Here is a 26215-nt window from a genome sequence, read left to right on the forward strand (position 1 = left end):
TTGCGAACTTGGATTAAATGTGCATTATTATGAACTTCATATCAAACCAATGAGAAATGTTAAGTTTAACGGCTGCCTTCTGATCGGAACTGTTGCATGTATGTGACCTAAATATACACGGTGACGGTGCTATTTCTGTGTCAGTTCGGTCTCTTTTGAAGAGTTGTCTCATTATCTATCATATCACATCTTCTTGTTTACATTTGATGTAGTGATGTGTCTCAGATTAACAGTTTGCTTAACGGCCAGTAGCAAAAAGTTCTTGCATATATATATAAAATTGAGAATGGAAATGGGGAATGTGTCAAAGAGACAACAACCCGACCAAATAAAAAAAACAACGTATATTCAATACACGAAGGACTTTGCAGTTTGTTTTTTAAAGTGTATAGTTCTAGTATAGAAAGTCCTTGCTTACCGGGACCGAATTTATGATATTTTACTGATACCTAGAGTAAACCTAATGGAACAATCCATAAGAAAAAAGTAATGACCAAGTTTTTTCTACAAATATAATAAACAAAAATTATGACGGACAGCAACCCTCGGAGAGACTTTGACTATGTACAGATATTCAATATCTTGAAGTGCAGATTGTATTGCGAAACTACGGATTTATTAAAGCAATAGATATTAAAATCTTGTTTGCAAAAACAAGTTACGTTACAGAGTTTTGTTTGTAGCATATATACATGTATTGGATTTGCTCAGAAAAAAATAATTTTGGTGAACTTGTTTATATAAACCTAAAATTATACGTTGTTGTATACCTTTTTTTACTTTAACACATTTTCACACGCTTGTATGGACCCGCTTGTATACTTAGTACATAATGTCACTGACGCTTATTATTTTGCTACTTTGCCAACTTTATTTTTAACAAGAAGATAATTTTGAATGAACATGTATAATAAAACAGTCATACAAAACAACATCTTTAAATCCATGTTTGATGTCGATCGATTTGACATTTAAACAAATATTATAAGTACAACGGTAACCTCTCGAAATTAAATTTTTATCATTAAGTATAGTACGCTTTTCTATAGTGTCTACCTGCACAGACAGTGTTAAACGCTAGACCAAAGAATCCGATGAAAAAGATGACCTGATTGTAATTTCAATTTCTATAAAAATGCTAATGTAAATCAAGATTAAATATATATATATAAATATGTAATTGAATATCAATACCTCACTGAGATCTGCTTTTGACTGACTTAATTATGTTTTTTTTACGACAAAGGCTAGCTGTGAAAGCCTTTGTCACAACGAACCCACATCACATCTATGCAGTGCCACGCCAAGGGTCAAATCGCGGGGATATTTAGAGCATTCGTGTGTCGTGGACATGCACCTTTTTTGCTCTACGATTTTTTGTCGTGTCACTGTCTGGTGGCTGTTATGATAGTGCCTTGCCACACTCGTGCGACTGTCGTGCGATAAACACACTGTCGTGGGTACCAACATAAACTATTTTAAGAAGAAAATGATGCTATACATTGGTGATACAGTCGCACAATTGTCTCACGAACATGAGATTTCGTACGATGCTCGCACAACATTGATTGTCTGTCGTACAACAGTGGTACATGTACGTTCGTCGTGCAACATATTTTCGTTTTATTTAGAAGAATACAATTAGGCGGGAATGAATGTTTGGAAAGCATACCGTCTGCCGTTAAAAGAGGATAGCTATTCCTCATAGATCGTAAGACCCGGTCACTACAGATCGTACGATTTTTTTTGTCGTGTAAGATATGAAAAAAACAGTTGTCGTGGCACTGTCCTGCAAAATGAAAAAAAAATACGATGGTTCCGAGATGCGTACACGACAAAGAAAAAGGAATTGTAATTTACTGTCGTAGGTAAGTCGCAAGTCGGTCGTGCGACAGTCGTACGACAATTGTGAGTTGTTTGGGGCATTTTTTTTCTTTTTTTTCTTTTAGGTTTTCATGTCATAGGATGCGCGTCTTACTATCGTGCCACTGTCTTGAATAAATAAAGGCAACAGTAGTATACCGCTGTTCAAAACTCATAAATCCATGGACAAAAAACAAAATCGGGGTAACAATCTAAAACCGAGGGAAACGCATTAAATATAAGAGGAGAACAACGACACAACACCGAAACGCAACACACAGAAACGGACCAAGCAACAGACAAAACACCACGAGAATAATTTGAACATGTTAGGCTCCATCCGCATGAATCCAACGAATTCACCGGCAGATTCCCGCTCCAACTCTTGCATCAGTGAATACTATACTGCTCAAACATCTGGCGCCGCTCGATCCATGGTCTGACCCACCAACGTCGGGCGTTTCGCTTGTTCCTATACTGTTCACGGGCTCGAATCAACACTAGCAGGACCATATTTTGCACTTTCTGGAGTCCTATTCAGCAGGCCCAAGCGTAATTCGTTCTGGTGGAATAGCCATCCTCTTCAAACGATAGACGGTATGTCTTTCCAAACATTCATCTCGGCGAATTTAATATTCTAAATAAAACAAAAATATGTTGTACGACGAACGTACCACTGTCGTGCGACAGACAATCAATGTTGTGCGAGCATCGTACGAAATTTGGTATATATGAGACAATCGTGCGACTGTATCACGAGTGTCTTGTGAAAGTCGTAGGATTATCGTACGATAGTCGTGCAACAGTCGTACGATTTTTCTTTATTAAATGGTTTATGTTAGTACCCACGACAATGTGTTTATCGGACGACAGAAGCACGACTGTGGCAAGGCACTTTCACGACAGCCACCAGACAGTGACACGACAAAAAATCGTAGAGCAAAAAAGGTGCATGTCATATTTTCGTCCCACGACACACAACATCACCACGATGCTCAAAATATCGTGCGACTGTCGTACGATGATCACAAATGACCCACGATGCGACTAGTTTTCATGTCGTGTCGTGGGTTCGTTGTGACCAGTGCTTTAAACCCTCTGACTCTAACTGTTTGCTTATTTAAATCATGGATGCACAGACGCTCATGGACAGGAATCACTTTTGTGTACTTACATCATCGTATATATTTCAAACTGAATATGAAACACCCGCACCATCGTATTTGAATTGGGAGACGGTAATGTAAAATCAACAAGTGAAACTGCGAGCTACTTCTCACTGATGATACCCCTGCCGCAAGTGTATAATATTTATAGAGTAAAAATATGCAAGTGTTCGGTAAACAGGAAGTTGTCGAGTGATGAATCTGAAAACGCATCACACGGTATAGTTGACTTAATATATAAATTCTGAAACCAAATTTCAGAAATCCTTGTATTGTAGTCCTTGAGAACAATGTGACGAAAATATTCAACTTGGCTATCATGTGCAAAATCATACAAGTGTTCGGTAAACAGGAAGTTGTCAAGTGATCGATCTGAAAACGCATCACACGGTAAAGCTGACCTAGATAAACCCTGAAACCAAATTTCAGAAATCCTTGTATTGTAGTTCCTGAGAAAAATGCGACGAAAAATATTCATGGGACGGACGGACTGACTGACGGACTGACGGACTGTCGGAAGGACAGACAGAGGTAAAACAGTAAACCCCCCTTTTTTGAAAGCGGGGGGTATTGTTATGTAAGTACTACTATGGCCATATCGAATTACAGAAAAGAAACTGAATTACTATAACTATACGAAACACGGAACGGAGAAATGCATGCCTTAATTAGTTGCAAACTCAACATTCTTGTGTTCATTGTATGTGAGACCAAGAGCTTACTACACTTATAGAGATGAACAGGGTGCAGACATATGTTGAATACTCCAATATATTATTGCACTTCAAATAAATTATCCTTTTACTGACTGCCGAACAAACGTATCAATATCACTTTTATCACTATCAAATAATCTACATATATATATATACGAGGTTAATTTGAAGACAAAAAAATGAAGATTTAAACTCAAACTGGATCCAGACTGTCGTTCGATTGTTTATATATGACATTGCAAAAAAGGCACCCGACCATTAAAATTTGCAGTTCATATTGCCATCCCGTCAACTGGTCTATCCGTTTAGCAGAATTTGAAATTTGGTTTAAATCTTTGTTATTGTACTGACGATGTATTTGCCACTGAAAGTAAAGCATTAATTAACGAGTCATTATTATGTTTACAGTGACTGTCAAAGTGATAATTACATGTACTTAATATACTGAAAATGATGAGGGACAGACATTTTAACTGAGAAATAGTAATCGAATAAGTAAACATCATTGCTGCACAAGGCCATATATAAGATTGTAATGACATATATTGGAATTTGTATACTTACAAAGCGGGAGGTATAGGTACATGTATGTATTAGAAAGTGCCCATCGACTTAGAACGAAAATTAAATCATGAAATTAACATATAGAACACATTTTAAATGATGTGCAACAAACTCTGTCATTGAAGCTTAATAAAACTAACAAATTAGAAATAATTTCAAAAAAAAAATAAAAAAAATTTAACGAACGTTTTGGTTCGTCTGTCTGTAGCTAGGTGTTTTGTTTGTTTTCGCGCAAAGTTATTGAAACATTTTAAAAGTTGGAAATACACCAAAATTAACCTGAACTGATGTGTGAAGATGATATAAAATGCTTCAGGTTGCACAACGATTCTTAACTTGATAAACATTGAAGTGACCCAAGATGTTGACTAACAAAGTACTAATAGTACTAGCAGTGACTGCTCAAATCTTGATATTTTCAACAGATACAGGTAAATTAACTTTTATAATGTTTAATAATTAGTCATTGCAACTTACAGCTATTATTATTTCAGCTGTTTTGTACTTATTTAGTAACAATTTCTTTAAATTAAAGATTTGAAAAAAAGATACAAATTTAGTAACAATTTCTTATAAATTATTAAAGATTTGAATAAAGATACAATTGATTATTATAATAAACTATCGATGCGCAATTAACATTCAAATAGTTTTTCGAAATGTTTTTCTGTTATTTGGATAATTTTGTGATGGAGCAGGCGTAGATTTAAAATTGTGTCTGCTAAATTTATTCATAAATTTCATCGAGTTAATAAAAGGTAGGCTCGTTGATTCTATACTAGTCAACAAAAGAAACTACACACGATTTTGGAATTATATCTATCAAAAAGTATCAAATATAAAACAAAATAGGATACACTATTTTGAAAATATTTTATTTGCAATGTATGGACATATGATAATGAAAATCAAAACCTGTCGGAAAGGAGCAGAATTCCGTGTACAAACGATCATAGGGTGCAAATTGTTTTTGCAGAAAGTTGAAAAAAAAGTCGACACACAATTTTCTAAATACTAAATGAATTTTAGAATTTGTTTAAAAATATTCAATATGCTAATCAAGTTATATTCAAATAATTAATGGAAAGATTTTTTTTTCTTTCAATTTTTGGTAAAAAAAAAGTGTGTTTTTGAAATTTAAAAAAATGCAAAAAGAAAAAAAAAATATGACCAGAGCCCTCTGATCTCTCAATTTTCTTTACAAACCATACCCTGCGTAGATGACATTATTCTTGAAAATCCTTTTGAAACACTCTTTATATATACAGAGTCTATGATATAGTTGAATTTTATGGACTTTGAAAGACCATGTGGGTCTCACCCTCATTCAAGCGGTCTCATGTAGATTTTCACTATATAATTTGAATATCCAACTGGCACTTTGGGTGCTCCGTAAACATAGAAAACATGCCGGTGTGAAGTGTTCCCAAATTACTTTTAGACACGTTTGTATCTACCTATTATCTAAATGTCAGCACAATGATAGAAAGGTTGATAGATCAGGTAGCTCTCGTCATTGCCCTGTGCCCTTTGTCTTGAAATTTTGACAACTTTTTTCTCTTAAATTTGCAATTTTATTACATGCTTTAGTTATAATATAAAAAGACAAACTAAGGGCAAGTTTATTATATGATATATCATATATGTGAGAATCGGACGCCTGTTTAATTTATTTGGATATTATTTCAATGATTAAGTTTAAAAAAATAAAGGGCACAATATGATTTTAGGGGGGGGGGGGGGGTAACATTTAAATTAAAAAAAATTATTGGAAGAACTATAAAAATGAGTGTTTAATTGACAGGAGTTGGTGCATTAAATATTTTAGTTTATACTGACACTTAAAATTTAAAAAAAAAGTGGTTGAATAAAAAAAATAATTGCTGGTGAATGGAAATTAGACTTTTTCAGATACTGTCTCATGTATCTTTTTACTACTTTCAAATATACTGACAAATATAGAAAAAAAGAAGATGCGGTATGATTGCCAATGAGACAACTATCTACAAAAGACCAAAATGACACAAACATTAACAACTATAGGTCACCGTACCCTTCAACTATGAGCAACGCCCATACCGCATAGTCAGTTATAAAAGGCCTCGATAAGACAATGTAAAACAATTCAAACGAGAAAATCATGCTTTTAATGTTATCAATTATTCCATATTGATAAAATATTAATAGGTTTTTCTATATGAATTGGATTTTGAATAAATAAGCATATTCACCTGCGGAAAAGGATATTCACCGCGCGAAACGCCGCGTGCTTTAACGCGCATAATGTTGGTGAAAAAACGTTTGATGTACAATAGGTTTTGGTAAATAATTGCCATTACATACATTTCTCTCGGAATATGGAATAAAACAATTACTGTCTTTTGTTTCGGTAAATATGTAGTTTAATTGACTTTGGCCTCAGTGAATATCAGTTTTTAAAAAGTCAATAAAACTACATATTTATCTCACCAAAAGACAGTAATTGTATAATATTATATTTTTACATGATTATCAAATAAATTTGAATATCGAATAACGAATAACGAACCGGCTTCTAACTTCACATCCATATAGCTTTTAATCTAATGAATTGTAAACTTGATATATTCATACTGAGTTAACAAAGACTGTCAGCAAAATAGAATCTACAAGTCTACCTTTTCACCAATAATAAAATAAAGAGTTATTTTGAATTTTCATATACTCTTAAAATTGATATTTTACATTCCATTTGTTTTAAGATGCTGCCTGTGAGGTACCACCAGAGCTTCAGGACAAAGATTGGGAATACAAATACACAGATGTGTCGACCGGAGAATCCATGACAAAAACCTTAAGTTTTGGCTCTACAACCATAGAACAAGGCATCTCTTTACATGTTGAGGGATCAGAACTAAACTCGTGGACATGCCTATCTGATTTAACTATCTCTGATACTGAATCAATTGCTGTATTCAAGTGAGTACTAATGAGGATCTGGCTTGTGGGGTCTTCCATTGCTGTATTTAAGTCAGTACTAATGAAGATCTGGGTTGTGGGGTATTCCATTGCTGTATTTAAGTGAGTACTAATGAGGATCTGGGTTGTGGGGTATTCCATTGCTGTATTTAAGTGAGTACTAATGAGGATCTGGGTTGTGGGGTATTCCATTGCTGTATCTAAGTGAGTACTAATGAGGATCTGGGTTGTGGGATCTTCCTTTCTTTATTCATAAACTTTTCTCAATTCATTAAATAATTTAATTTAGGAGGTAACGCGTCTTCTGATTGGCTAACGTTATTTTGTTATCAGCCCATTTACATAATGTAGTCATATGACCGTGACGTCAGTAACGTTTTTTTTATAATTTTCTACGGTTTAAAATGAAATTTAGAATTAAATTATAAGAAATGACTGTAATATTGTTTCTGTCCATTCGAAATTACATTCAAAATGTGGTGCACACTGTTAAATAACCTGCTACGCGCGTTATTCGGTGTGCACTGAGATAACAAATTAAGGATATAGTTACTTGAGATAACAAAGATACAATAACCCAGGATAACAAGAATATATAGAAATCAGACTAAAAAAGAAGGAAAATAGGAGCTGTTGGGGGTGATCATTTTTGTCAAGTCAACACACGTGTATGGCAAGTCGTTTTACTATTTATTGTAACTTAAAGATAAGATATTCTATGAAATTTATGAGATATTTTATATGCTCTATGAGATATCTTATATGCTCTATGAGATATCTTATATGCTCTATGAGATATCTTATATGCTCTATGAGATATCTTATATGCTCTATGAGATATATGTGATGCTCTATGAGATATATTTTATGCTATATGAGATATCCTATATGCTCTAAGAGATATCTAGATATATACTTTATGAGATATCGCATATACTTTATGAGATATCGTATATACTTTATGATATAGCGTATATACTTCATGAGATATCTTATATAGTTTATGAAATATCTTATATAGTTTATTAGATATCGTACATGTATATATAGTTTATATATAAATCAAGATTTTGATAGAGTCTCAATTTGAATTGACACGATTCTTTTGACATCGTGCTATTATTGAAGAAGGATATCTGTTATCCGAAATATCTAATATTTGTATATTTTATGGTTATTTTATGGTGATGTTGTACCCTTTTTGACTTGTTATATATTATATTTTGTAGTGTACAGAATCATATCACATGATACATAGCCCTGTAAGATTGATCGTTGACTATTTATGCAGTCATTTAATATTTTTACCTTTTTGGTAGTCTGCATCGAGTGTGTTCACCCGATCCGATTTTCTTACTGCTTATTCCATCATGCATTTTCAATTTTATTTTAAGAAATTAAGATCTTCTACTATCAAAATTATCAAAACAGAACATCACATTTCTAATTTAGAAACCTACATTAATCAAGGAATTATTCCGAAAGGACTTATTTTAAAGGCCTCCCCACTCACAACAGGAGAAAAGTCGAACAGATTTTTTCACAGATGGAACAACATTTTATACAACAGTTCTTTTTGTCTGATGGATCTCTTACGCCAAGAAGCAATTCATCAAGTTAATTATATTTATAAACTACGTGATAATTTGCACTGCCGATCCCGTGAACATTTGTCTGATCCTGAACTTGACGAAATTCAAGTACGTCTTGGTGATATCAACCATATTGAATCACATAAGCTCCACGTCAAACAGATCAACAAATTTAAACGTGATGGTTTGCAAATTAACACCCCTTCAATTAGACCCTCTACAAAATCTAAGAAAAAACCTCGAAATCGTAGATTTAAAAGAAAAATTCGAGTCCCGATGGATCCCAACAACACGGTTGTCAATTTATCCTCAGTCTCTTTATTTGAAGACGAAACTAAAGTATTGTCCAAGGGTTTGAATTTTTGCCCTACTCCCAATAACATAGATGATATGAAATTGGGAGATGACCTTGATAACTTTGCTAGAACCCTCAGAATCAAAGAATATTTTGGTAACAAGGATAAAGAGGTGGATAATGAAGAGGACACAGACACGTCTGACTCGGAGGAAGAAATCATAATTCCGCATTTTAAAAAGAAGAGTTCATGGATTCCAAAACCTAGTTAATCTGCTACACTGGAAGATGTTATCGACAAAATCAAATCGGATGTTGTTCATCTAGCTAGCAACAAGTACTCGTCATTTTACAACACCCCTCCTGACGAGAAAAAAGCCATACAATCGCTGAGAAACCGAGATGATATTGTGATAAAACCAGCAGACAAGGGCAGTGCCGTTGTGATAATGGACAAAGCTAACTACATCGCGGAAGCAGTTCGTCAGCTCTCTGATGAGAGATTTTATAAGAAGCTAGACTATGACCCTACTTCCGAGTTTAGCTCCAAAATTATCACTGCGTTACAAACCATGTACAATGACGGTCACATAGATGAGGATACAATTGGTTATTTAAAGCCAGATAATGCCAAGCCTGGTCGATTGTATCTTCTTCCCAAAATACATAAGGTTAACAACCCTGGTAGACACATTGTATCCGCAAACGGCCACCCGACTGAGAAAATCTCGGAATTCGTCAATTTTCATTTAAGATCTCATGTAGAAAATCTTCCTTCCCACATTCAAGACACTACAGATTATCTTCGTAAAATGGAATCCATGAACCCTCTTCCTCCGGAAACCCTGCTTGTCACTTTAGATGTCACCTTGTTGTATACCAACATACCTCATGATGACGGCATACAATCTTGTAGGGAAATATGGGACTCGCGCAACATTTTAGAACCACCTACTGAATGTTTAGTCCAGCTGCTTACTCTGGTCCTGAAATGCAACAATTTCACCTTTTATGGTGAGCATTACCTTCAAATTAACGGGACAGCGATGGGGACGAAAATGGCACCGTCTTACGCCAATATTTTCATGGGCAAATTAGAAAAACAAATTAATGCAACATCTTTATCCAAACCTTTGTCTTGGTTCCGTTTCATTGATGATGTTGACATGAAATGGATTGAATCTCAACAAAAACTGGATGATTTCATCAGACATGCAAACAACGCCCACCATTCAATTAAATTTACGTATGAAATTTCCGACTCGAAGATATCTTTCTTAGACACAACCACATCTATAAAGGACGGTGTCATATCAACAGACCTCTACTGTAAACCCACAGATAAACATCAATACCTTTCTCCCCAAAGCTGTCACCCAAAACACTGTACAAAAAGTATTCCGTACAGTCAAGCTCTCAGAGTCAAGCGGATTTGCTCATCTGAGGAGGCTGTCACGAAACGGTTACTGGAACTTCGCGGATTTTTGACAAAACGAGGTTATAAGAAATTGGACATAGTTAAGGGGTTTGCGCGCTAACAATAACAGCCGCAATGACCTCTTACAGTACAAACGGAAGAGGCGCAGCAAAATAGTCCCGTTTGTTCTTACATACAATCCAGCCTTTAATAACCTTTCACGTTTGATCCGTGCCAATTGGCAAACTATTGCCAAACACCCTAAATTATCCAAGATCTTTCCCAATCCTCCTGTCTTAGCTTTTCGGAGACCAGCAAGTCTGAAAGACTTATTTGTTAGAGCTGACGTTTCCTCAAATAAAAGCTGTTCAACTGCAGGATGGAGCAAGTCATGTGATAACAGACGTTGCCTGACTTGTCAACAAATACTGAATACTCAAACATTCACTTGCCACTAGACTGGGTCTGTGTACACTATATATTGCAATGTAACTTGCAAAACGCAGAATGTTGTATACCTCCTTCAGTGTCGATGTGGCATGCAGTATATTGGCGAGACAGATCTAGAGCAGCCATTTAACAAACGCATGAATGGTCATCGAAGTGACTACACTTGCAAGCCCGACCTACCCGTAAGTCGTCATTTGAGATCACCTGGACACACACAAGCTGATCTCAAAAACCTTACCATCACGATCATAGACCACAACGAGTGTTGGTCGAAGGTCGACAGAGTCGCTCGGGAAAGATTTTGGATAAGAAAGTTACGGACAGTCTCCCCAGAGGGCACAAATGAAAAAAAACATAGAACGAGTCCCTCATTTTCCTGTGACCACCTGTTTCAAACAACGCCGGATTTAGTATTGGCTTTACAGTTCGAAATTAGTTTTAAAATTACCGTTTAAAATACAGGTTTTCATTGATTCGGGATGATGTATAAGTACGTTGCCACGTTCAATTATTTAAGCTCAATATACAAAACTTATTTTTTCAATCACTATTAGACTGCTATTCGTTTGGAAGGCTTTAATATGTAGTTTCCGTTGTAATTGCCCTACCGTTGTCTAATTTATGACATCCTGGATCGGTAAGGACATTTATGATTATTTTGATTTTTTTTGTTTGAGGACTGCACTCAATGCAGTTATTACATCTCAACTGTCACATCCTTTGGAAATCTAAAGTTGTGCCATTTCACATCGTAAATAACTATTTTTATTTTTGGCATATTTCTGTAGTCTTTGCGGTGTGTTTGGAAATTTTAAAATTGTTCCAGCGTTCGCTTAAATTGAATAAATCAAGATTTTGATAGAGTCTCAATTTGAATTGACACGATTCTTTTGACATCGTGCTATTATTGAAGAAGGATATCTGTTATCCGAAATATCTAATATTTGTATATTTTATGGTTATTTTATGGTGATGTTGTACCCTTTTTGACTTGTTATATATTATATTTTGTAGTGTACAGAATCATATTACATGATCCATCGCCATGTAAGATTGATCGTTGACTATTTATTCAGTCATTTAATAGTTTATATATATATATACGTCTAATAAAATTGATCACAGGTTGTAACAAAATGGATCTTATTATAAATTTAATACGTCACAGAAAAAAAAATTGTTAACTTGTGGACAGGATGTTGTGCCACAAACATTCGATGTCAATATTTCTTTAGTACACCATATCCGGATTTCGACAATAAATGTCTCTTCAGTGATGTTAGGGATCGAAACGGTATTTGGAAGGCCATATAAAAAGCACCCTCATTTTTAGAGAAAGTACCCTCATTTTTAGAATAACTCTTGAATTTTAAGAGTCAATATATAGGATGAACGGATCATATAAACCGGAGGGAAAATATGATACATGCCCAAACAAAAAATATAAACGAGTCTAAATTGAAAACTACGTTCAAACCTATGACTGCGTTGGATAAAAACCGCAACTTTTATACGTGTGCATGTCAAACAAATTTCGTTGTAGAAGGGTCTAAAAACAGCACAAACAACATTTTCCAAAAGACCAAAAGAGTGAAAAAGTATATTTAAACAAAACACATTTGACTAACAGGTCGAACAACTGATGTTCTTTAACCCTGCTGACTGCCATTGGCGATTGCCAAATAAAATTGATCACAGGTTGTAACAAAATGGATCTTATTATAAATTTAATACGTCACAGAAAAAAATATTTGTTAACTTGTGGACAGGATGTTGTGCCACAAACATTCGATGTCAATATTTCTTTAGTACACCATATCCGGATTTCGACAATAAATGTCTCTTCAGTGATGTTAGGGATCGAAACGGTATTTGGAAGGCCATATAAAAAGCACCCTCATTTTTAGAGAAAGTACCCTCATTTTTGTCGAGCCTTCGACTTTAGTCGAAAAAGCGAGACATAGCGATCCTACATTCCGTCGGCGTCGTCGGCGGCGTCAACAAATATTCACTCTGTGGTTAAAGTTTTTGAAATTTTAATAACTTTCTTAAACTAAACTGGATTGCTACCAAACTTGGACAGAAGCTAGGTTATGTTCATAAGATAGTATGCAGAAGTAAATTTTGTAAAAAATAAAATTCCATTTTTTCCGTATTTTACTTATAAATGGACTTAGTTTTTCTGCCAGGAAACATAACATTCACTCTGTGGTTAAAGTTTTTGAAATTTTAATAACTTTCTTAAACTATACTGTATTTGTATCAAACTTATACAGAAGCTTTTTTCTGATCATAAGATAGTATCCAGAAGGAAATTTTGGAAAATAAAATTCAATTTTTTCCACATTTTACTTAAAAATGGACTTAGTTTTTCTGCCAGGAAACATAACATTCACTCTGTGGTTAAAGTTTTTGAAATTTTAATAACTTTCTTAAACTATCCTGGGTTTGTACCAAACTTAGACAATAGCTTGTTTATGATCATAACATGGTATCCAGAAGTAAATTTTGTTAACAAATAAATCCATTTTTTTCTGCATTTTACTTTTAAATGGACTTAGATTTTCTGCCAGGAAACAACGCATGCACTCTGTGGTTAAAGTTTTTAAAATTCTAATAACTTTCTTATACTATTTTGGACCTGTACCAAACTTGGACAGAAGCTTGTTTATGATCAAAAGCTAGTATCAATAAGAAAATTTTGTTAAAATTTTGTACCTGTGTATCTGTATTTTACTTATAAATGGTTATAAATCTTCCAGTTTACATTACAGACAGTGCAGTTAAAGTTTTAAAAACATACTGTATTTTTACCAAACTTGGACAGAAGCTTCTTCGAATCATAAGATAGTATCAAGAGGAACATTTTTATTGATTTTTTTCCTCAGTTTTGTTGAGCCTGCGATTAAGAGCATAAGTAGGCGAGACACTGGGTTCCGCGGAACCCTTAAGAATTTTTAGATTAACTCTTGAATTTTAAGAGTCAATATATATAGGATGAACGGATCATATAAACCGGAGGGAAATATGATACATGCCCAAACAAAAAATATAAACGAGTCTAAATTGAAAACTACGTTCAAACCTATGACTGCGTTGGATAAAAACCGCAACTTTTATACGTGTGCATGTCAAACAAATTTCGTTGTAGAAAGGTCTAAAAACAGCACAAACAACATTTTCCAAAAGACCAAAAGAGTGAAAAAGTATATTTAAACAAAACACATTTGACTAACAGGTCGAACAACTGATGTTCTTTAACCCTGCTGACTGCCATTGGCGATTGCCAAATAAAATTGATCACAGGTTGTAACAAAATGGATCTTATTATAAATTTAATACGTCACAGAAAAAAAAAAAATTGTTAACTTGTGGACAGGATGTTGTGCCACAAACATTCGATGTCAATATTTCTTTAGTACACCATATCCGGATTTCGACAATAAATGTCTCTTCAGTGATGTTAGGGATCGAAACGGTATTTGGAAGGCCATATAAAAAGCACCCTCATTTTTAGAGAAAGTACCCTCATTTTTAGATTAACTCTTGAATTTTAAGAGTCAATATATATAGGATGAACGGATCATATAAACCGGAGGGAAAATATGATACATGCCCAAACAAAAAATATAAACGAGTCTAAATTGAAAACTACGTTCAAACCTATGACTGCGTTGGATAAAAACCGCAACTTTTATACGTGTGCATGTCAAACAAATTTCGTTGTAGAAAGGTCTAAAAACAGCACAAACAACATTTTCCAAAAGACCAAAAGAGTGAAAAAGTATATTTAAACAAAACACATTTGACTAACAGGTCGAACAACTGATGTTTTTTGTTTTTTGTTTTTTTTTCTGTGACGTATTAAATTTATAATAAGATCCATTTTGTTACAACCTGTGATCAATTTTATTTGGCAATCGCCAATGGCAGTCAGCAGGGTTAAAGAACATCAGTTGTTCGACCTGTTAGTCAAATGTGTTTTGTTTAAATATACTTTTTCACTCTTTTGGTCTTTTGGAAAATGTTGTTTGTGCTGTTTTTAGACCCTTCTACATCGAAATTTGTTTGACATGCACACGTATAAAAGTTGCGGTTTTTATCCAACGCAGTCATAGGTTTGAACGTAGTTTTCAATTTAGACTCGTTTATATATATATATATATATATATATAAGTACGTCTGAGTCAGTGACAACCCTACAACAGATGTATCCATCGGATCGCCATCAATGATGGTGATACATGGCTGTGTACATAATGTATATACAACTCGTCTAAACATCAACCCAACAATGTTAGATCTGTAAGTTTGCTTTCGCAAATGTTTGGTTATACATCTGTTGTAGGGTTGTCACTGACTCAGACGTACTTATGAATATAATTATTTTCTGTGACTGTATCTCACATTAATTTGTAGGATCCTTTACTATAGATAATTTAGCTGATCTGTAACAATAACATCTTCATGCCTTATATATCATGTACTGTAGTACGCCGCTAGATTAAAACTGACGTGGAAAGGTAACATATGGCCACCGAAAGCTCTTTTTTTGAGAGCCCAGGTGGTCGTGTGGTCTAGCGGGACGGCTGCAGTGCAGGCGATTTGGTGTCACGATATCACAGTAGTATGGGTTCGAATCCCGGCAAGGGAAGTACCAAAAATTTGCGAAAGCAAACTTACAGATCTAACATTGTTGGGTTGATGTTAAGACGAGTTGTATATATATATATATATATAAACGAGTCTAAATTGAAAACTACGTTCAAACCTATGACTGCGTTGGATAAAAACCGCAATTTTTATACGTGTGCATGTCAAACAAATTTCGTTGTAGAAGGGTCTAAAAACAGCACAAACAACATTTTCCAAAAGACCAAAACAGTGAAAAAGTATATTTAAACAAAACGCATTTGACTAACAGGTCGAACAACTGATGTTCTTTAACCCTGCTGACTGCCGTTGGCGATTGCCAAATAAAATTGATCACAGGTTGTAACAAAATGGATCTTATTATAAATTTAATACGTCACAGAAAAAAAAAATTGTTAACTTGTGGACAGGATGTTGTGCCACAAACATTCGGTGTCAATATTTCTTTAGTACACCATATCCGGATTTCAACAATAAATGTCTCTTCAGTGATGTTAGGGATCGAAACGGTATTTGGAAGGCCATATAAAAAGCACCCTCATTTTTAGAGAAAGTACCCTCATTTTTAGATTAACTCTAGAATTTTAAGAGTCAATATATAGGATGAACGGATCATATAAACCGGAGGGAAAATATGATACATGCCCAAACAAAAAATATAAACGAGTCTAAATTGAAAACTACGTTCAAACCTATGACTGCGTTGGATAAAAACCGCAATTTTTATACGTGTGCATGTCAAACAAATTTCGTTGTAGAAGGGTCTAAAAACAGCACAAACAACATTTTCCAAAAGACCAAAACAGTGAAAAAGTATATTTAAACAAAACGCATTTGACTAACAGGTCGAACAACTGATGTTCTTTAACCCTGCTGACTGCCATTGGCGATTGCCAAATAAAATTGATCACAGGTTGTAACAAAATGGATCTTATTATAAATTTAATACGTCACAGAAAAAAAAAATTGTTAACTTGTGGACAGGATGTTGTGCCACAAACATTCGGTGTCAATATTTCTTTAGTACACCATATCCGGATTTCAACAATAAATGTCTCTTCAGTGATGTTAGGGATCGAAACGGTATTTGGAAGGCCATATAAAAAGCACCCTCATTTTTAGAGAAAGTACCCTCATTTTTAGATTAACTCTTGAATTTTAAGAGTCAATATATAGGATGAACGGATCATATAAACCGGAGGGAAAATATGATACATGCCCAAACAAAAAATATAAACGAGTCTAAATTGAAAACTACGTTCAAACCTATGACTGCGTTGGATAAAAACCGCAATTTTTATACGTGTGCATGTCAAACAAATTTCGTTGTAGAAGGGTCTAAAAACAGCACAAACAACATTTTCCAAAAGACCAAAACAGTGAAAAAGTATATTTAAACAAAACGCATTTGACTAACAGGTCGAACAACTGATGTTCTTTAACCCTGCTGACTGCCATTGGCGATTGCCAAATAAAATTGATCACAGGTTGTAACAAAATGGATCTTATTATAAATTTAATACGTCACAGAAAAAAAAAAAATTGTTAACTTGTGGACAGGATGTTGTGCCACAAACATTCGGTGTCAATATTTCTTTAGTACACCATATCCGGATTTCAACAATAAATGTCTCTTCAGTGATGTTAGGGATCGAAACGGTATTTGGAAGGCCATATAAAAAGCACCCTCATTTTTAGAGAAAGTACCCTCATTTTTAGATTAACTCTTGAATTTTAAGAGTCAATATATAGGATGAACGGATCATATAAACCGGAGGGAAAATATGATACATGCCCAAACAAAAAATATAAACGAGTCTAAATTGAAAACTACGTTCAAACCTATGACTGCGTTGGATAAAAACCGCAATTTTTTATACGTGTGCATCTTATATATATATATATATATATATATACATCTTCATGCCTTATATATCATGTACTGTAGTACGCCGCTAGATTAAAACTGACGTGGAAAGGTAACATATGGCCACCGAAAGCTCTTTTTTTGAGAGCCCAGGTGGTCGTGTGGTCTAGCGGGACGGCTGCAGTGCAGGCGATTTGGTGTCACGATATCACAGTAGCATGGGTTCGAATCCCGGCGAGGGAAGAACCAAAAATTTGCGAAAGCAAATTTACAGATCTAACATTGTTGGGTTGATGTTTAGACGAGTTGTATATATATATATATATATATATATATAAACTATTAAATGACTAATATATATATATTATACGATATCTTATTAATACAGATTAAATTAGACATCTTATATATGATATTAGATATTTTATCTGTATTATAAGATAAAGGAATTATTATATTAGATATCCTTTATAGTATATTAGATATCTTATATACATTAACTTATTAGATAGCGTATAAAGTTTATGAGACATCTCACAAAGTTTATAATTATATATATCAGATATAGTTTATCAACTACCTTATTAAGTTTATAAGATTCCTTATTAAGTTTGTAAGATATCTCATATTATTTGTTTTAAAAGATATCTTATAAATTAAAAAAGATATATTATAAATAATAAGCTATATAATAAACTATATGAGGTATCTTGTAAACATTAACAAATATCTTATAAATTATATGAAAAAGCTATAGATATATTATATAGTTTAAAAGATAACATAATCTATAAGATATCTTAAACAATTTTCTTTATAAGATATCTCATAAAATCTATCAGATATCTTAAAAACGATATGATATGCATTATAAAATATATTTAGATATCCTTTAAACTATATAGAATATATGGTTTATAAGATATAAAAAAAAATAATCTATATCTCATATTCTTAAAGAGATATAATATATCTGAAGTTTTAGAAGATATTTTAACAATATGAAATATCTTTTATAATATATAAGATATCTTATATGCTATTAATATGATTTTTAAAATAATATGATTTTTAAAATAAGTAAGATATCTTATAAAATAAATAATTATACATGTATAAGATATTCAAGTTATACAGTATATGAGATGTCTTAAAATTCGAATAGATAGTAAAACGGCTTGCCATACAACAGTGTCGTCATCTTACTGAAATCTAAAACAAATACCTACATGTATATCGTGTTTACATTTGTTAAATTTTTTAATGTTTTTAAAACTGCTTTCATAGTTGCATATTAGAAAAACAAAAACTCCTCCTTTAAATGTCATGGTAAAATTGTTACGTTTCAGAGTATGTGTTGTTGATTTTTCTGATCAAGATATTTTCAACAAGCATTGAACAAATTATTACTATATTAATTTTTTGGAAGAACAAACAATAGTAGTGTTACATACTACATGTATGAACAAAACGGATATGCGCCAGAAATGGTACTCTACAGTTTACTTTCAACGAGTAAAACATTCGACTGAGAGGGGGCTTACTTTGTACAGAGAGGTAGGGATGATCCAGTGGAATATGTCTCGTATCCCTGCGTCTTTGTATTCTAATCCGTCTCGAATAGAGAAATGTCATGTCACATTATAGTGGTAGAATCTATATAATATCATTCACAAACAAGGACCATGCCAGAGCGACAACGTCACATAAAAAGACCATAAAGCCCTGTTTTGATAATCATTTTAAAAAGAAGGATAAGATTAAGCAGCATAGACTCTTGTCTGGAAACCAAAACAGAAAAAAATACCACTTTGAAATATCATGCAAAATAAAAGCTACAAATTAATTACCAAATGGAAATTATAACTCAGAAGTTAATAAAACTGAACACTTATAACGCAAAGTCTAAAACGTTAAACAACAGCCAGTCACACTAATCCGCGATCGCACTACGATCTGTGGAAAAATACAAATGTTGACGATTTTAATTCGATCGTGTAGATTGCAGTAAGGTTTTCATACGGTCATAATGAGGTCTATATGATCGCGATGAGCATGGAACATTTTAAACATGTTCAAAACAATCGTGGTGCGGTCGTGGCGAAATCAAGTCGCAGTGGAAGCGTAGTGAGAGCGCAGTGAGGTCGTAATAAGATCGCAAAGGTCGCTGTTCCATCGTAGCGAGAGCGTAGCGAAAGCGTGATTCTATTCGTAGAGACTTCGCTACGATCTCACAGCAACGATATTACGACCTCACTACGACCCTCACGTTCTAACCACGGCCATATTCGCTTCAACTACGTCTATACCACGTTTTCCACCTCGCTGTTCAAGAACATAGTACGATTCTATCACGCCCATTCCGTTCTCATCACGCTCTTCTTACGACCTGTCTACGTTCATACTAAGACCATCATGCTCATTGACATTTTCACGCAAAATATATTTTTTTCTGTATGTAATTTTGACTTCTTGTCAATTTTATCTAACGGCTCAACCATGATTGACACATCTGTGTCGTTCCTTTTATCGATCATTGAAACATCGTAATTTTGAGTTTGATGGACTAACATAAGGTTGTGATTCAGGTTGGAATTGTCGGTCCGACATCTCAGCTAGATCAGGATTCGTTACAATCAGAACTTCTGCCTCTACATCTATCCCTACCACCACGCCCACATGTTCTGGTAGATTTTGTTGGCATGACTGTGTAGTTTCAGAGAAATCTACGTACTAAAGCAATAGAACAGTATTGATATGGAACACGATGTTGACGTTATTGCTGATAGCGTAGTTCATGTAAGATCGCGGTATGAACGTAGTTTAATCGTGACAAGAACGTGCTCTTATCGCAGTAGAAGTGTGGTAAGATCGTGCTGCAATCGAAATTCTCGTGGAATGTTCGTAGTGCCAACGTGATGAACGTAAAGTAAGATCATGAAAATCGTAGAAAAAACGTGATGAGAACGTGGTATAATCGAAGCAGGATCGTTGTAAAAGCGTAATCAGGACGTAGTATCAAGGTAAAAACAACGAAAATTAAAATTTGCATGCTGCTCATACCGCGACCTCACCACGATCTTTTAAGATCGCAGTGGCCGTGGCGCGATCGTGGTCTAGTGGGACTGGGGCTTAATGAGTATGTAGTAGCATCGTGATAACAACGAAAATCTATACTTCTATGCCGCTCATGCCGCGACCTCACCGCAATCTGAATTTATTTTAGATCTCGATGAGCGTGGTGCGATCGTGGTCTTGTGTGGCTGGGGCGTTGACAAAACGCACGTTATTTCTCCACTATCTACAGTTTAAGATTAAGTATTAAAAATCTAACTCTCTCGCGTAAAGAAATATCGTTAGCCAGACAGCAAATCCTTGATTTTTCCTTTACAACCCTGGATTTATTATCCAATCCTAGAGTTAAATAAAGGCCACAGTAGTATATATCGCTGTTCAAAACTCATAAAAAACAAATCTGGATAACAAACCAAAACTGAGGGAAACGCATCAAATATAAGAGAACAACGACACTCAAATGTTTACAAACCAAAACTGAGAGAAACGCATCAAATACAAGAGATTAACTGATGTCGCTGCGCGGAAAATATTTCCCCGCGGAAGACGACACGGTGGTAAATTGTAAATTTGTGTTTTAACATACATGGTTTACTTTTTTAAATTGTTGTTTGGATGAAGAGTTGTTTCATTGGCACTCAAACCACATCTTCCTATATATATGACGTTACGCACGATATTCGGTATTTTTTGCATTAGACCGTTTCTTGATGCATAAGTAGGTCAGAAACAAATCAATTATGCGTATTATCAAATAACTACTTGTCTTGGTGCATCAGTTTTATCAATATTAAATAAAACCTAATTTTAAAATATTTAATTTTATGTATTGTTACATAATCAAGCAATAAGTCCCGTGTTCATAATGCCATTTTTGCCGTGTAAGACCTAACAACAATAACTTACCATACAAATATTAACGAAAAAAAAATCAAAAACTACTGAATGGATTACGATGAAATTCAAACCGTTGGGATATAATATCATCATATGCATGGTGTGAAACGGTTACGATAAATATCATGATCGTTCGCATTCTAGTGGCCATTTTCGAAATTCCATACAGCTGTAAGATTTGAAAATTCGAGTATACAAAAATGAAAGCAAGCACTTCGATATAACAATATCTTCACATACGTCATAGAAAAGGTTCGCTACCTCTGCATGCAAATGTAATTTTATTGAATTTTTCGAACACATATTCATTTCTAATATAGCTTCTCTCATTTTATTTTTGTTCAGGTTTTCCCGTGTTTCCCTTAAATGTTACCATAGAGCCATTGTTTAAGATTCTTCAGTACAATGCTAATTAAGGATATTTTAAATTTGTGACAGACAAATGAACTATGAAAACAAATGTTACTACTGAAATGTATTTTTTTTAAAGATTGGTTTCAATGTTAAACAAACGCTAAATTTTTCATCAATTTCCATCAAGTTGTCCTTGTCTCCCCAAAATGTTACCACGTTCAAATTGAACGTTTTTTGCAAGGAACGTAAATGTTACGTATATATAATTAATTTTCCATAGACTAAAAGTTAAGCATTTTTGAGTCTTAAGCATTTGACACGTTCTGTTGAATGATATATTTTTGGGAGAGAGTTTTCAAATATTTATTCTAAAATGTAATAAATCAACAAGAACTTTGACTTCCATCAGTGTTTTGTAAACCATGTGCTGATCTTTAAGGCGTCGAAGTTTTTGATGAATGAAAAGTTTTCTATAATACCGAACCTTTCGACTTTGGGACCTTTAATAAAAGATATGTTTCTACTAGTACGAATGTTTGTTGCATACACTAACAGTTATTTCCACGCATACGACAAACTGACGCATGTGAAAAATACTGATCCTAATTCAAGGACTTTAGATCACTTTTTAATCTTAATAAAATGGGAAATTTTAAATTGCTGTTTTCTTTCCAAAAGCTGAGAATGAAATTGAAATTATAGATGAAGCTAACAGAGGATTCATATTGCCATCGTCTCGAACGAGAATTATTTTTCATTATAATCTTCTCGAAAGACTCATATTTGGAATGTAACTGTTGGTAGTATAGTACGGATAGAAAGACCCTAAAATTATTTCAATAAGTTAAGATTATGAGGAAATAAATAAAATCGAGAATGGAAAGATTATTTGTCAAAAATATATAATCAGTCAGGTTCACAGTCTATATTTTTTTTTTAAATAAGTAATCAAACATCAAAAAGCCATATGTATATTAAAAATAGTGCAAAGCTTGAACGTTTTGTACTGAAAATTACGTCGACTAACGTTACCATTACTAAACCGAACACTGTGCGTGACGTCTATATGTACGTATCATGAGCGATGTGTACGACATAATAAGTTTTACAATTATTTAAAAGATATGAGGATTCGAAGTAATGTATCGTGGAAAAAGAAATTCAAGTTAACAATTTTCACTCTTCATAACTGCCCTTTATTTAAAATCGTTGTCATTAACACCTTATGCATATACGAATATGACGTATACAGATTAGCCTTCAAATAATACCCTCTAATCTGTATACAGATTAGCCTTCAAATAATACCCTCTAATCAAGGCATTCGTTTTAAAAAGCACAGTCGTACATTGTACAAACATCTAATAAACCGGAAGGTTCCCTAAGAGAAGAAAAAAAAACCAACAATCTATAACAATATTGAAAAATTAAAGTTAACTTCTACAGTTCTACTATAAAACCATTATAAATTATGATAGAGACTGCATCAACAGTTTAGATCCCGTATTTCAATTTTGATGAACATTTGCTAATAGGCTATAATATTATTTACTTTATTGAATCAAATATGTTATAAGCAATATACCATCATGTTTTACTTGTGAGTAAACTAAGGTTGAATGTATATCCTCACAATTCACATCTGTGGACGTAAATTTCCTTTCGAAACAAATAGATAAACACAAGTTGATTTTTGTTAGAACATGTGTAATTTCATTTTTATATCAACATAATCAATGTTCTATAAATTTTTACATTTTATTTCTACAAATAACTCATATTTATCAAATGATCATCAATGTAGAAAAAGACTTAGTTTTTTGGTTTATATATCAAATATTTAAAAAATGCACTATTGACTTTTTCATGAAAATTGGTAAACACACTCTTTATACGTAGTTAAACCAAATGCCATTTAAAAAAAGGACCAATGAGATCGTTTTCAAGTTATATCAGTTTGGAGGATAAAACTTTCAATCAGTCGAAAACTGCATCTTTTTTGCAATAAATCACTGTTTGACGTCGTGACAATAACAATTTACGTCAGCAACGTCATAACATAGCCTGTTATGTACATATCGTATGCCCTTACAACTTTTTATAATAATTTACATCTCAGTCAATGTTTTTCGTAAATATAAAGGAATATGTATTAAGAAGATGTGGCATGATTGTCATTGAGACACAAGAGACCACACAACACCGAAATTAGCAACTATGGTCACCATGGCCTACAACAATGAGCAAATCCCATACCGCATAGTCTGCAAACGAGAAAGCAAATTACATAATTTGTGTTCACAAAAATGAACGAAAAAAATTAATGCCGAATATGTCAGAAAGCAACAAATGACAACAACTTTTAGAGCACATACTTTATATTAAGGTGGTACCCAACACCTTCACATTAATTAATTTGGCTCTTTTAATTTCCATAAAATTTTGACATAGTATTTACTTTGACCCTTTGAAAAAATATAAAAAAATCAAAAAATTTCAACCAACCATTTTATCAGAAAAAATACACTTGTTATATTTCAGTTTGACAAACACTAATTTTGATCATTGAGAAGCTTAATATTCCCTTAACAACGCAACGTAATTAAAACGTTTAGCTGATTTTACAGAGTTATCTCCCTGTTGTCTTAGGTACCACCTTAAACAAAATAATCACGTTAGAAGTTAAATTGTCTTTCCCTAAGTGTCTTATAATATATTTACAATTCAGTATTGTATTTGTTGTAGAAGTAACACTTTCGATATGTTCCCGGATTTTGGCAGACGGTTATATCTTTGTATGAGATTCACAAAAGTTACAGATAATCTATTTTATTTTCATCTGATGTCGGGTAGGTATGACCTATTTCATTTTCATCTGATGCCGGGTAGGTATGACATATTTTATTTTCATCTGAGGTCGAGTAGGTATCTATTATCATTTGCATTTAAAACATCACAGCAAGTATTCAATTTGTCTTAACTTAATAAAAAGCTTGAATAGTATATTTTAATGAAAGACTGATTTGAATAAATTAACCGATTACTATCATTATATGCTACTAATCTTAAAATATCCATAGTTGTAACCACAGCGCATCATGTCCTCACTGGTTGTTATTGAGCTTAGTTTATGTTTATTAATTGTTTTGTCTTGTATTATTTCTTACATAGTGTCCAAGTGACCTAAAACGGTATGTATGGGTCAGTAAATTTTATATAGGGTGAAAGTTCGAATCCCCGTATGGAATTTACTGACCCCATATATACCGTATTACGTCCCTTGCACACTATGTAACGAATTTATATTACCGAATATCTTAACGTGTGAAATAGACTAGTGACCTATCAAAATGAGTTAGTCTTCAATACTGAAGTATATAAAATGGATAATAAAGGGACGTAACACCTCTACTTACCGTATATGAAATAAGTCCCGCCTCCCTACTACCCTAATATGACATATACACGGTTCCCACGCGGACGCTTTTAACCAGTCATATTCCCAGAAATGTAAAGGAGGTTAGAACGTATATACATTTTAGGATAATAAACTAAACAATTGGGAGGTTTGCCTATTCAATGGATTCTAGATATTAATAAAGACTGATGTCCCGGGATATTGCTATATAGGTTGCCCCTCATTATTTTTCTCTAGAATCCATTGAATAGGCCAACCGTGCTGTTTTTTCTCATTTGTTTCAAATTTCGAACCCTATTTTCAGATTTTTGAACATTGAAACCTTGAGCAGACGATGTGCCTGTTTCTCCTCTACAAGACCTATATAGCCATATCCTGTGACACCCCTAATTATTTTTCTCTAGAATCCATTGAATAGGCAATCCTCCCAATTGTTTTAGGTAATTTAATCACAGACATAAATGGTGCTATTTTTGCAGGGACGAACTTCTTTTACATTCTAAAGTGATGTGAGTGCATAGGTGGTCTAACACATACATTTGTTTGTACAACTTATCTGTTAACAGGTGCAGATTATTATCTGTGGTACTGAATTTTAGCCTGAAAAAGGCTGGTGTCATGTTTTATCAATAAATGTGATAAATACTACTTCATGATAGAGTTAAAATTGCAATTTATCGACGGAAAAGCTGCCTTTTTGAATATTTTTTGTATAACGGCCAGTGCTTTTTGTTTGAATTTTTTGGTTTTTATGTATCGCTGGCTTATTGTTCGCTAATTATTGTTCGATAGCTTTAGCCTGGTGAAGGACTGGTAGGGTCAAACTAATAGATAAGTTGATGAAAAGGGAATGTCAAATTTATTTCCCTTCCTACCTTCCCTATGGTATTTAACCAAGCACAATCTTCCACAAGAATAAAATTGAGAATG

At 33.7% G+C, this 26215-nt stretch overlaps 1 protein-coding gene across 1 annotated transcript in view; it reads left to right on the forward strand.

Annotated features, from left to right (window-relative positions):
• The first annotated feature begins 4531 nt into the window (after positions 1-4531).
• Positions 4532-26215, forward strand: part of LOC134697776 (uncharacterized) — a 29050-nt gene continuing 7366 nt past the window's right edge. The window contains exons 1-3 of the mRNA XM_063560063.1: positions 4532-4740; positions 7051-7267; positions 24613-24716. Coding sequence (XP_063416133.1) covers positions 4671-4740; positions 7051-7267; positions 24613-24716 — 391 coding nt within the window. The 5' untranslated portion in view covers positions 4532-4670. The remainder of the gene's footprint in view (positions 4741-7050; positions 7268-24612; positions 24717-26215) is intronic.

Source organism: Mytilus trossulus, chromosome 14, assembly GCF_036588685.1.
Source record: "Mytilus trossulus isolate FHL-02 chromosome 14, PNRI_Mtr1.1.1.hap1, whole genome shotgun sequence".
Taxonomy (NCBI): domain Eukaryota; kingdom Metazoa; phylum Mollusca; class Bivalvia; order Mytilida; family Mytilidae; genus Mytilus; species Mytilus trossulus.